The sequence below is a fragment of the Oryx dammah genome, unplaced genomic scaffold (assembly GCF_014754425.2).
Source record: "Oryx dammah isolate SB20612 unplaced genomic scaffold, SCBI_Odam_1.1 HiC_scaffold_1, whole genome shotgun sequence".
NCBI lineage: Eukaryota > Metazoa > Chordata > Mammalia > Artiodactyla > Bovidae > Oryx > Oryx dammah.
The window spans coordinates 73,199,329-73,212,092 of record NW_024070185.1 but is presented as its reverse complement, the minus strand read 5'-3'; the positions used below and the strand labels follow the sequence as shown (position 1 = coordinate 73,212,092).

The 12,764-nt window shown below is 43.3% G+C and overlaps 1 protein-coding gene across 1 annotated transcript in view; it reads right to left on the bottom strand.

Annotated features, from left to right (window-relative positions):
* The window catches only part of LOC120866098 (bifunctional epoxide hydrolase 2-like), a 64,811-nt gene extending 52,328 nt beyond the window's left edge, over positions 1–12,483 (bottom strand). Inside the window, exons 1-3 of the mRNA XM_040243596.1 lie at positions 12,275–12,483; positions 4,036–4,120; positions 1,047–1,206 (exon numbers count right to left, since the gene is read on the bottom strand). Of these exons, the coding sequence (XP_040099530.1) occupies positions 1,047–1,206; positions 4,036–4,120; positions 12,275–12,375 (346 nt within the window). The 5' untranslated portion in view covers positions 12,376–12,483. The remainder of the gene's footprint in view (positions 1–1,046; positions 1,207–4,035; positions 4,121–12,274) is intronic.
* Between the last annotated feature and the right edge of the window lie 281 nt (positions 12,484–12,764).

Sequence of the window (12,764 nt, the reverse complement as noted above, 5' to 3'; positions counted from 1 at the left end):
AAGCAAGGCCTAGAATCCCACCTTCTGACTACCACTCCAACCCTCCATCCTCCTCCAAGGCCACGTTACTACAAACTTTGTTAGTGTATGTGTTGTTTGTGTGTGTGTGTGTGTGTTCAGTTGTGCCTGAATCTTTGCAACCCTATGGACTGTAACCCTCCAGGCTCCTCTGTCCATGGGATTCTCCAGGCAAGAATACTGGAGTGGGTTGCCATGCTCTCCCTCCAGGGAATCATCCTGACCCAGTGATCAAACCCAAGTCTTCTGCATTGGCAAGTGGGTTCTTTATCACTAGTGCCACCTGGGAAGCCCTTTCCTTCTTTATACCCAACTACATTTTTACATAAGTATAATCTTAGTGTTCTGACAGTTTTACCATTCTGCTTTTATTATTTAACCTCCTGTCTAAACCATTTTTCCATATTTTAAATCATCTTTGTAATTAACAATTAAAATTTCTGTGATAAATAAATAAATGCCTATTGAATGGACATGACCTCATGTCCGGGACTATTTGACACCACTTGAATCCATGTCAGCCAGCTCATATAGCTCAACCACTGTGACGTGAAGAGGTTGAGAAAATCATGGTTGCTTAAAAGGCCTTGTTTTCTGGGACTTCCTTGGTGGTCCAGTCGTTAAGACTCTGCGTTTCCACTGCAGGGGGTGAGGGTTTGATTTCTGGTTGGGAACTTAGATTTTCTGTGTTTCATGGCACAATCAAAACAAAATAAAAAGGCTTTGTTTTATAATCACTGTGACAAGAGGTTGGGTCATTCAGGTCATTACTGGTACCATGGTAGGGAGAAAATTTTGTTCATGAGGCATAAATTGCTAATTAAACAAAATTCTTTCTTCCAGATATTCTGATAGTGCTTATTTTGGCCATTTCCTAAAACTTGCTTTGAAGCTGTGTTTGAAGAATAGCTCTCCATCTAGGCCCAGAAGATTCTTGATCTCAAATCACATTTCAGCATACTACAACCTGACCTTCCCAGTGGGTCTGTTGCAATTAGCTCAGAGAATGGCCAGTATCGGATCCTTACCCTTCTGTTTGAGAGTGACAGCTGCCTGAAGCATGGGATAGTTGATCTTTCTTGCTGAAAGTAGCTTCTCAAAGGTTTGCTTTATAGAGAAATTCTCTGGGAGGCAGATTCCAGAGTCCTTGGAGCATTTCCTGCAGTCTTCTTCCATGAACGGCACCCACTGCAAAAGTGAATTGATGAGGGACTGTCAGTCGGTGCAACCACTTGGGAAAGCTTTGGGCAGCACGTACTTAATCTGAACACATGCATTGCCTGTGATCCACCAGATCTGTTCCTGGACACATTACTGTTCGTCACTCAGTCATGTCCGACTCTTTGCAGCCCCACAGACTGCAGCACAGTGGGCTTCCCTGTCCTTCACTATTTCCCAGAGTTTGCTCAAACTCATGTCCATCGAGTTGGTGATGCCATCTCATCCTCTGCCTCCCCCTTCTCACTTCTGCTCTCAATCTTTCCCAGCATCATATACACATACCCAGTGGAAATTGTCTACACATGTCAAAAGACATGAGCCAAAGTGTTCTAACAGTGATATTCCCAAGAGCTCCCAGTTGGAAACTACTCAAATATCCCTATTATGAGCCTACTTTTGTTTCCTCCAAATTCATGTTGAAGTCCTAAACCCCAGGACCTTGGAATGTGATGTCGTTGACAAGAGGGTCTTTAAAGAATCATTAAGGTAGCTCAGATGGTAAAGAATCCACTTGCAATGCGGGAGACCTGGGTTTGATCCCAGGGTTGGGAATATCCCCTGGAGAAGGGAATGGCAACCCACTCCAATATTCTTGCCTGGAGAATCCCACGGACAGAGGAGCCTAGTGGGTTACAGTGCATGGGGTCACCAAAAGTCAGACACAACTGAGTGACTTTCACTCACTCACTTCCCTAAGGTAAAATGAGGTCACTGGGGGCCCTAATCCAATTTGATGGGTGTCCTTTAAAGAATAGGAGATCAGGACACAGATACACACAGAAGAACCAAAGTGTCCGGACAGGGAAAAGGAGGCCAATTGCAAGCAAATGAGAGAGGCCTCAGGAGAAACCGGCCCTGCTGACACCTTGATCCTGAGCTTCTACCTCTAGACCTCTGAGAAAATCAATTTTTGTTGTTTAAGTCACCTAGTCTGTGGCATTTTTAAAAAATGGCAGCACAAGCAGGAGACGAGTTTTATCCCTGGGATGGGAAAATTACCCTGGAGGAAGAAATGGCAACCCACTCCATTCTTCTTCCCTGGGAAATCCCATGGACAGAGAAACCTGGTGGGCTACAGCCTACAGGGTCACAAAAGAGTTGGACACAACAAAAGCGACTGAGCATGCATACACTACAAATTTTAAAAGTCAAGGTTGTAGTAATAATAATAACTACTATTTCTTAAGCACTTATTACATGACAAGCACTGTGCTAAGCACTTTTCAATCTTCATAACAGCCTAGGAGAAGGACAGTGTTATTTGTCTCATTTTATAGATGGCAAAACTGACTTTGAGAGCTTCTGTGACATGGTGTGCTCACACATCTGTAAGTGGGAACTGTGACCCACATTCTGTCCCTAGATTCCAAAGTCCACCCATCACATAGTTATTAATTAGCAAAACTGCCTCTGACCCAGTGGCTTGGCCTGAAAACAACTACTCTAAGGATGACTACCATTAAAAAAAAAAAAACACGAAAATAATAAGTTGGCAAGGATATGGAAATACTGGTAACCTAGGGTGTGTTGCAGAGAAATGTAAAATGGTGCAGCCACTATGGAAAATCATATGGTGGTTCCTCAAAAAATTAAAAAGTGAAACTGCCCTATGATCTAGCCATCCCACTTCTGGATATATACCCAGAAAACCGGAAAGCAAGGTTTCAAACAGATATTTGTACACTCATGTTCATAGCAGCACTGTTCATGATAACTAAAAGGAGACCCAAACATCCTTTGAAAGATGAATGGATAAAGAGAGTGTGGTCTATGCATAAGTGGAATACCATTCACCCTTAGAAAGAAGGAAATGATGACACAGGCTACAGTATGGATGAAATTTGAAGACTTCATGCAAAGTGAAATAAGCCAGTCACAAGAGGACAAATACTGCATGAGTGTTAGTTACCTCAGTTGTGCCCTATTCCTTGTGACTCCAGGGACTGTAGCCTACAAGGCACCTCTCTCTATGCATGTGGGATTCTCCAGGCAAGAATACTGGAGTGGGTTGCCATTTCCTCCTTCAGGGGGTCTTCCCGACCCAGGGATGGAACCCGGGTCTCCTGCATAGGCAGGCAGGTTCTTTACCATCTGAGCCACCAGGTAAGCCCATGTAAAGTATACATGGAAAATGCAATAGTGGTTGCCAGGGGCTGGGGGGAAGGAGGGGTGGGAAGTTGCTGTTTAGTGGGTATAGAGTTTCAGTTTTTGAAGATAAAAAAGAATTCTGGGACTTGCTTGGTGGTCCAAAGGATTATACTCTGAGTTTCCACAGCACAGAGTGTAGGGTCAATCCCTGGTGGGGGAACTAAGATTCCATATTCCATGTGACCGAAAAAGAAAGAAAGAAAGAAAATACAACATATTAAATTAAAATTTAAAAAAAAAACAGTTCTGGAGATGGATGGTGGATTTGGTTACCTAATGTGGATATACATAACATTACTGCATTGTATACTTAAAAATGATCACGGCGGTAAATTTCATGTGATATGTATTTAACTACAGCTTAAGGGGGAGAAAAAGCTACCCTGGCTGCTGTAATTCCCTGGCACACATCTTCAAGGGCTTGGGGAATTTCCTAGTCACTGGGGCATGCCCCTCTGTTTGGCTCAAAGAGACAGTAAACCAGCCTGAAATGTCTCCACACCAGTCTTGTGAGTTAAGTGTTATAAGGGGTAAATGGATGAGGCAGAAGATGTGGTCCTGCCCTCACAGAGCTTATGGGTAGTGGGGGAAGATGGGTGTGTAGGCACAGAACATCTCCTTAAGGGGGTCTATGAGACATCACTGCACCTGGGAAAATGTGATCTCTCCCTTCATCACACGGGTGCTGGGACCATCTGGGCCTCCTTTCAGGAAAGCTTTACTCAGAAAGCCTCTGCAAGACACAAAGAAACATTGGGAACGGTTAAATGACTTCATCACAGTAGCAGGTAGGGGACAGACACCTCGATGGTGGACTTCTAACTTCTGGAATTGCTGTTGAAAACACCCAGTTTGTAGTCCTTCTTTACGGTAACCCTAGCTGATTAATACATTGGTTCATGTTCATCCTGTGTATGTGGCCCAGAGGAGAGGCAGACAGAGAGAGACCAGGTCATTACCCTCTTACTTTCCTACATTACAAAACAAAAGGTTCCATTCCATTTTCTTGATAATTTCTCACTTCCCATGGCTGGCTGGGTGACAGCAGACAGTTAGCAGATGGCACATACAACTCTGTTACCTCAAATTCCTGGCCGATGTTTCTAACCCATCACATCCTATACCACTGCATTCAGACACTGATTTATAGTCCTTCTTAGTATAGTGCTCTAGGCAAAAACTTAGAATGGAATGGAATTGGCAACCCAGTTGAAAGTATTAATATTTAACATTCCATGTTAAGAGGACAGATATCTGGGAGTTTCATATCTGATAAGTCAACAACCTTTACCCAACTAATCCTCTTGCAGGTAACAATGATTAACATTAAGACATAAGATAAAAAAATATATATCCCTACTATTTATAGCCTTGTTCCAACATTAACAATGGCTTTGGCACATCTGTGCCACTGATTGTCTTTTTGTCAGATATGACTTTATTAAATTATACTTACATGTCATCAAACTCACAAGTTTTCAGTGTACAAGTCAATGACTTGTAGTAATTTTTGTAGTGGTGTACGAACATCACTGTGTTGCAGTTTTAGAACATTTCTATCTTCCCTGGTGGCTCAGATGGTAAAGAATATACCTGCAATGGGGAAGACCTGGGTTCGATCCAGACCTGGGTTGGGAATATCCCTTGGAGGAGGGCATTCTTGCCTGGAGAATCCCCATGGGCAGAGGTGGGCTACGGTTCATGGGGTCACAAAGAGTCAGACATGACTGAATTACTAAGCACAGCATGGTACATCACCTCGAAAAGATCCCTCATGCCCTTCTTAGCTGCCACCCACTTTTAAGAAACAACACACAGTTCAACTCAACAATATTTCATTGAGGACCTAAGGCGTCAGGGCATTGTGTCTGGTGCTGTGATAGAAAAATGAAAAAATATGGATATATTCTTAGGGAGCTCCTAGGAGAACAAGTGAGGCAACAAATAAATAACTATTACACACTGGATGAGTGAGATGGAAAAGCACAGGGAAAATTGATTTTGCTGCCTGAAACTGGGGGTAGTAAAAGAAGAGGACGGAGAAGGCAATGGCACCCCACTCCAGCACTCTTGCCTGGAAAATCCCATGGACGGAGGGGCCTGGAAGGCTGCAGTCCACGGGGTCACTAGGAGTTGGACGCGACTGAGCGACTTCACTTACACTTTTCACTTTCACGCATTGAAGAAGGAAATGGCAACCCACTCCACTGTTCTTGCCTGGAGAATCCCAGGGATGGAGGGGCCTGGTGGGCTGCCATCTATGGGGTCGCACAGAGTCAGACACGACTGAAGCGACTTAGCAGCAGCAGCGGCAGCGAAAGAAGAGGAAATGAAGGAAGACTGTAGCTGAACAAGAAGAAGAGGTTGATAACTCTATAAAACAAAAGGAGGCAATATTTTTACTGGTGTCTCAGTGAAGCAATTGGAGATAAGTTGTTGGCACCGGAAAGCATGACTTTCAAATTTTAAGGTTGCTTAATAAAAGCAGGGAACAGTGAAATGGCTATCACAGAAATGAAATTAGTGAATCAAAAGACCCAACAAAATTTCCAAGGACAAAGAGTAAAATGATGAAGCAATTAAAATTAATGTGCAAGCAGGGAGGTCAACTTGGTGCTCTGTGATGATCTAGAGAGGTGGAGGATGAGAAAAGAGGTCTAAGAGGGAGGGGATATACTTATACACAGAGCTGACTCACTATGTTGTACAGTAGAAGTTAACACAACATTGTAATTATACTTCAATTTTTTAAAAAGTTAAAAAAAAGAATTAATGTACAAAAAGATAAGGCCTATGGAGGCCAAATTCCTTCAATAAACAAGAAGAATCATAGAAGGGAAGATCAGAAAGCAATAGTCAAAGGAAAAATGGGAGAAGATGTTTCCAGGCTAAAGAAAAATCTGAGTTCTTAAATCAAAGGTGTTCACCAAAAAAAAAAAGTGTTCACCAGTAAAAATTAATGAAAAAATAACCACAGCAGATAGAGAGTGGGGAAATGTTTCAATTCTTAGGATAAGAAAGTCTAACAAGGCAACATTTTGGGGAAAAAAAAAAAAGACTATACACAAAAGAAGAACAATTCAGACTGACAACAGCCTTCTATGCTTGCAGCTTTTAATGTGAGAAAATGGTGGAGTAATACACACTAGACATTGAGATAAAAAGATGCCAAGAAAGAATGCCCCCCAAGTCTATCCCCAGACAACTTATGTCCAAGGAGACACCTTTGTTTTAGAGATCTTGGTTGATTTTCATAACTGATCAAATGGGCTATTTGTTCTATTTCCATGCTTTAAATTCCTGCTCTTGTTTGAAATTCACCAATAAAGAGTGAGCCCATGAAACCATGGCCCACATCCTGAACCCTGATAAAAGCAGAACCCAGGCCCAGGTGCTCTCATTCTCCTCATATCCTCACTATGTGGCCCCAGGTGTGATGTGCAACTTCTGGGTCTCATAAGTAATAAACCTTTATTTTTTTCTAAGTTCCCCAATGGCTACTGCTGAAGGGTGTCTTGTAATCACAATAAGAACCTCGAGGACTGGCCTAAACAGAACATTGGTTATTGCTAAGCTGAGACCCACACAGACCAGGTTCAGGCAGGGAAAGCTAATATAGCAGTTTGCCATCATGACTTTCCTGGAAGGAAGAAAAAAAAAAAAAAAACAAGAAAGACTTCCAGCCAACTTAAAGATAGATCAAAATAAAAATCCTGAGAAGAGCAAAGAAATGGTGTAAAAGAAATAATAACAAACAACTATCTCATTCAAGAGAATTATCAAATGGCCAGTAAGCACCTAATAAGAAGCTCAACATCATTATTCATCAGAAAAACACAAATTAAAGCCATGGTGCCAAAGCACCAGGCCAGGCTCCCTGTGTGATATAGCAACTTCTCACTAACTATCCATTTTACATATACACAATAGTGTATATATGTTGATGCTACGTTCTCTATTCGTCCCACTCTTTCCTTCCTCCTCCATGTCTACAGGTCCATTCTCTACATCTGTGTTGCCATTCCTTCCCTGCAAAGAGATTCATCAGTACCATTTTTCTAGATTTCACATTTAGGCATAAATATGTATTTGTTTTCATCTTTCTGACTTATTTCACTCTGTGGGATGGGGGGAAGGGAGGGAGGCTCAAGAGGGAGAGCCTACAAGTATAATTATTTCTGATTTGAGTTGAGTTGTTGTATGGCAGAAACCAACACAACATTGTAAAAATTAAAATACAAGGGCTAAAAACCATACAAATGAACCATGAGATAACACCATAAACCCACCAGATTTGCTAAATTTAAACAGAATGACATCAAGTACTAATGACAATGTGGAGAAACTATAGCTCTCTTATATTTCTGGTAGGAGCAGAATCTGGTACAACTGCTTTAGAAAAATTGTATACCTACTGAGAACTTTTATACTGACAAAGGGCACAAACATTTATGCAGTAGAGTTATAAGGCACACAACGTTATTCACTGATTAAAATAGTGTGAAAGGAAAACCAGAAGAGACCCCGATGCTGGGAAAGACTGAGGGTAGGAGGAGAAGGAGGCAACCAAGATTGAGATGGTTGGATACCATCACTGAATCAATGAACATGAATTTGAGCAAACTCCAGGAGATGGTGAAGGACAGGGAAGCCTGGCATTCTGCAGTCCATGGGGTCTCAAAGAGTTGGACACGACTGAATGACTGAGCAATATCAATAATGAATAAGTGAGTGGTCTAGAATGGAGCCAGGAGGCTGCTGAGGACACGTGACTTATGTAAGTCTCATTCTAGGTGAGACCATGTATTGTTCTACGTACTGTCCTAGAAGACATCAGAATACCTGCCAGAAACTCAGGCTCCCTCCCCAAAGGGCAACTATTTCCTTTCTCGAATCAGAGCACAGCCTCGTGGCTTTTGCCTTAATAAGCCCTTGACTCTTTCTCTTCCCCAAAACACTCTCGGTTTTACCCAAATTTGTTTCTCCTGAATTGCCGTTCTTAAGACTCCTAAATCAAGAACTTTGTTCTTTACAGCTCTGATGCTATTGAAAGAGGGGATTGTACCAAGACACCACTCTGGGCACTTATCTGTTCCTCTCTCTGTCTAAAATACCACTGAAATTACACAAAAGATAGCCTTAAAAGCTTTTTTAAAAAAAACAATTTCAGGAACTCCCTGGTGGTCCAGTGGTTAGGACTCCAAGCTTTCACAGCTAGGGGCTGGGTTCGATCCCTGGTCAGGTAACTAGATCCCACATGCCATGGCATAATCAAATAAATAAATATTTTTTTAAAAAGAAGTAGCAGAAGAGATGGTAAGTAAAAAACATAAAACATCATGGTAGAAATCAAAAGTTCCTAGAAATCAAGAAGAAAGTGACAATCAAATGCAAAAATGGGCAAATGGTATAAAAAGGTAAATACCAAGGGGAAAAAAATACAGATGACCAATAAAAATGAATAGCAGAGAGGAAAATGCAGACTGATGCAGGATAACGTTTTTCCCTCTATGTCTGGCAAAAGTTCAAGAGAGTCATCTCCACCTTAGGGATGATCTGGGCTGGCCTACTCAAGCATAGTCAGGGCAGGTACAGCATTTTTTGGAGAATAGCTTGGCAGAATCAGTTGATATTTTAAATGTAAATACTATTTGCTTTTACTTGGCAACTCCACTTTTAGAAAACTACCCTATGGAAATATGACAGTGACATTATTTGTAATAGTGACCACTAACAAATAAATGTCCACCAACAGGGGAAAATGGTTAAATAAATTATGTAACTTGCATATTGTGGAATACTATGGAGTGGATAAAAAGAGAAAAGTAGGTCTGTGTAAACAAAAAGACATCCAACTGCTGAATGAAATAAAATGGTTAAGATTAAATAAAAAGTTAAAACCTAGAACAATACATGTACTAGAATTCTACTGTTTGTTTTAAACCTACCTGTCTATCAACCTACCTACCTACTAACCAATGTATTCATAAATGTGTCTGCATTTTTCAGACTGTAAAGGTAAAATGGGGGATATACCATATATTAAGTAACATCTCCAGGAGGGCCTGAGGCAGCCTGTGTAATCAAACTCATGAATATATTTATAGTGAAAGGTGTGACTATTTGAGGTTTCCCAGGTGGCTCAAGTGGTAAATAATCCACCTGCCAATGAAGAAGAAGCAGGAGATGCCGGTTTAATCCCTGGATTGGGAAGATCCCCTGGAGGAGGATATGGCAACCCACTGAAGTATTCTCACCTGGAGAACCCCATGGACAGAGGAGCTTGATGGGCTATAGTCCATGGAGTCACAAAAGAGTCAGACATGACTGAGAACACAAGCCACATGCACATGTGATTATCTACAGTAGTAGGAGAGATAACAGTGATAAATAACCTCATGCTTGTTCAGATCAGACTTGCCACCAAGTGAAGCCAGGTCAGATTTTGCTGCCAAAAGATTATAAAATAAATAAACAAATAAAACCCTGGGTTTTGCCTAAATGATTTATGTATCAACTATGATGATGTCCAGAGAAGGCAATGGCACCCCACTCCAGTACTCTTGCCTGGAAAATCCCAAGGATGGAGGAGCCTGGAAGGCTGCAGTCCATGGGGTCGCTGAGGGTCGGACATGACTGAGTGACTTCACTTTCACTTTTCACTTTCATGCATTGGAGAAGGAAATGGCAACCCACTCCAGTGTTCTTGCCTGGAGAATCCCGGGGACGGGGGAGCCTGGTGGGCTGCCGTCTATGGGGTCGCACAGAGTCGGACATGACTGAAGCGACTTAGCAGCATGATGATGTCTGGGATGTAGAGAGGAACAAGAAAAAGTGAAGAGGCACTTCCATTTTCTGTCCACAGGCTAATAAGTTCAAAGTCATGGACTTTGACTTCCGGGGTCAGCTAGCTTTGCTATAGTGTTTTGTGACTACTGGGAACAATCCTCACCACGGGCACGGAAATAGTGTGTGAGTCAGTGCCACACTGGATGAACAGAACATCCCAATACATTGCTCTCCCTGTGCATGAGAACCGAATAAATAAAAAATGGATCAGGAACACAGTGGCCCACCTATTTTACGTGTCATCTAATCTAACCCATACAGAAATTTGAGGGGAGGTATTTTAAGACTAAGGTCTCAGTTGAGTTGAGTAAGTAAGGTTAAGCAAGGTGGCCCAATGCTAAGTGTTAGAACTGAGATTTTTAACCTGGGTCAGACTCAAAGTTCAGTGCTGTTTGAAATTTTGTACATTTGTGGGTTCCATTGTGTAATGGTTAGCACTCTGGACTCTGAAATTTTGTACATTTGTAAACGACTACCTGTGACCTGTGTACTCACAGATATACTCTCAAGTATATGCACTGGTATACTGACAAGTATTCTTGTGACTTGTACATTCACAAGTCATGTTCTCTCCCCAACTGATGAAGTCACAGGTATAAACATACGACATACCTTACTCTCTTTTTACGTCTTTAAAAAAAATAATAATACAACTTACAGGCTAAAAAAAGTGAAACAATCCCATGGTTAAAAGGACTTCAAGGAAAGACAATCAAAACTACAGTGAGATATCACCTCACATCTGTTAGAATGGCTATTATCAAAAGACAAGCAATAACATGTTTGGCAAGGATGTGGAGAATGAGAAACCTGCCTGCACTATTGACTGGAATGTAAATTGGTGCAGCCACAAGGATATTTTGGAACATTTCTTTCAGGCATCTTCAACATGTAGCTGTTTTTCCATAGTTGAAATAGTTTTCCCATAGTTTCCAAGCTGTATAAAGAATTGTACATTCGGTGGGTTGGTTTTTCTGCACTTATTATAACAGATATTTTCTGACGTCACTGAAATTCCATCCTGAACACTGCGGTTACTGGTTACGCTTCCTGGTTGACCATTTTCCAGTAGTTAGGTTTGGGGGCCGTTTCTGCTTTGCTGTTAACATTGTGCAAACACAGGATTTTCCTCTGGAAACCTTCAGCGCAGCTCTCTAAGTGAACTGAAGGTCGCTCAGTCGTGTCCGAGTCTTTGCGACCTCATGGACTATACAGTCCATCGAATTCTCTAGCCAGAACGCTGGAGCGGGTAGCCTTTCCCTTCTCCAGGGGATCTTCCCAACCCAGGTATCGAACCCGGGTCTCCCTCATTGCGGACGGATTCTTTACCAGCTGAGCCACAAGGAAAGCCCGAGCCCATTCCATTACAGAGAAGAAAGTGGGCAGCAGACACCTCAGGGAGTAATTTCTCTGACTTTAAGAAAAGATTTCAATATAAAGGTCAATTTTGGAGTCCTTCTGCTGATGCTAAGTCACGTCAGTCGTGTCCGACTCTGTGCGACCCCATAGACGGCAGCCCACCAGGCTCCCATCCCTGGGATTCTCCAGGCAAGAATACTGGAGTGGGTTGCTATATCCTTCTCCAGTGCATGAAAGTGAAAGTGAAGTCGCTCAGTCGTGTCCGACTCTTCGCGACCCCATGGTCTGTAGCCTACTAGGCTCCACCGTTCATGGGATTTCCCAGGCAAGAGTACTGGAGTGGGGTGCCATTGGAGTCCTCAGAGAGCTTTAAACACTCAACATGTACACCCGTGGCGGACTCATGTTGATGTATGGCAAAACCAATACAGTATTGTAAAGTAAAATAAAGTTAAAAAAAAAAAAAAAAAGAAAGACAGTGGATCTACTTACACAGAGTGGTATTTGAGGGCCGAGTAATTGTTCTAACCTTCCACCCAGCGCTCTCTCCCTACAGCAAGCAATCTGAAATCGGAATTGCGGAGTCTCGAAAAGCAACTTCTCCAAGGAGTGGCGCCCCAGCCGCCCGGACCAACCCACGCAGGCTTCTGAGCACTGGCAGCGACGCGGGGTCCCTTACCTGGGCAGCGCGAGCTCCTCCTCGGCGCGATCCCAGAAACTGGTAATCGAGGGCTGAGTCAGGACCCCGGCCAGGTCGAACACGGCCGCACGCAGCGCCATGGCGATCTTTCAACTGGAAACCAAGCGAAGCAAGATGCACGAAAACCGAGCGGCCAGACTGGAGCAGCGGGCCACCAAGGCTACCTAAGTCGAGCTCGGCCCCACCCCCTGCCTTCAGACTGGACATACCTCCGCCCCGCCCCCTGCCCTGGCCCCGGCCCCGCCCCTGCCCCAGCCTCTGCCATGCCCCACTGTACCAGATTCGACCGCGACCCACCTCCGCCCCATCCCCTGATCCCGGCCCCGCCCCTGCCCCTCCAACATGCCCCCTGCCCCGCCTCAGCCACGCCCCCCCGTGCCAGACTTGGTCGCCACCCATCTCCGCCTGGCTCCTGTCCTGGTCCCCGCTGGGGTCGCCAGGAGGTCCCATGAGGCCTCCTTTGATGTAC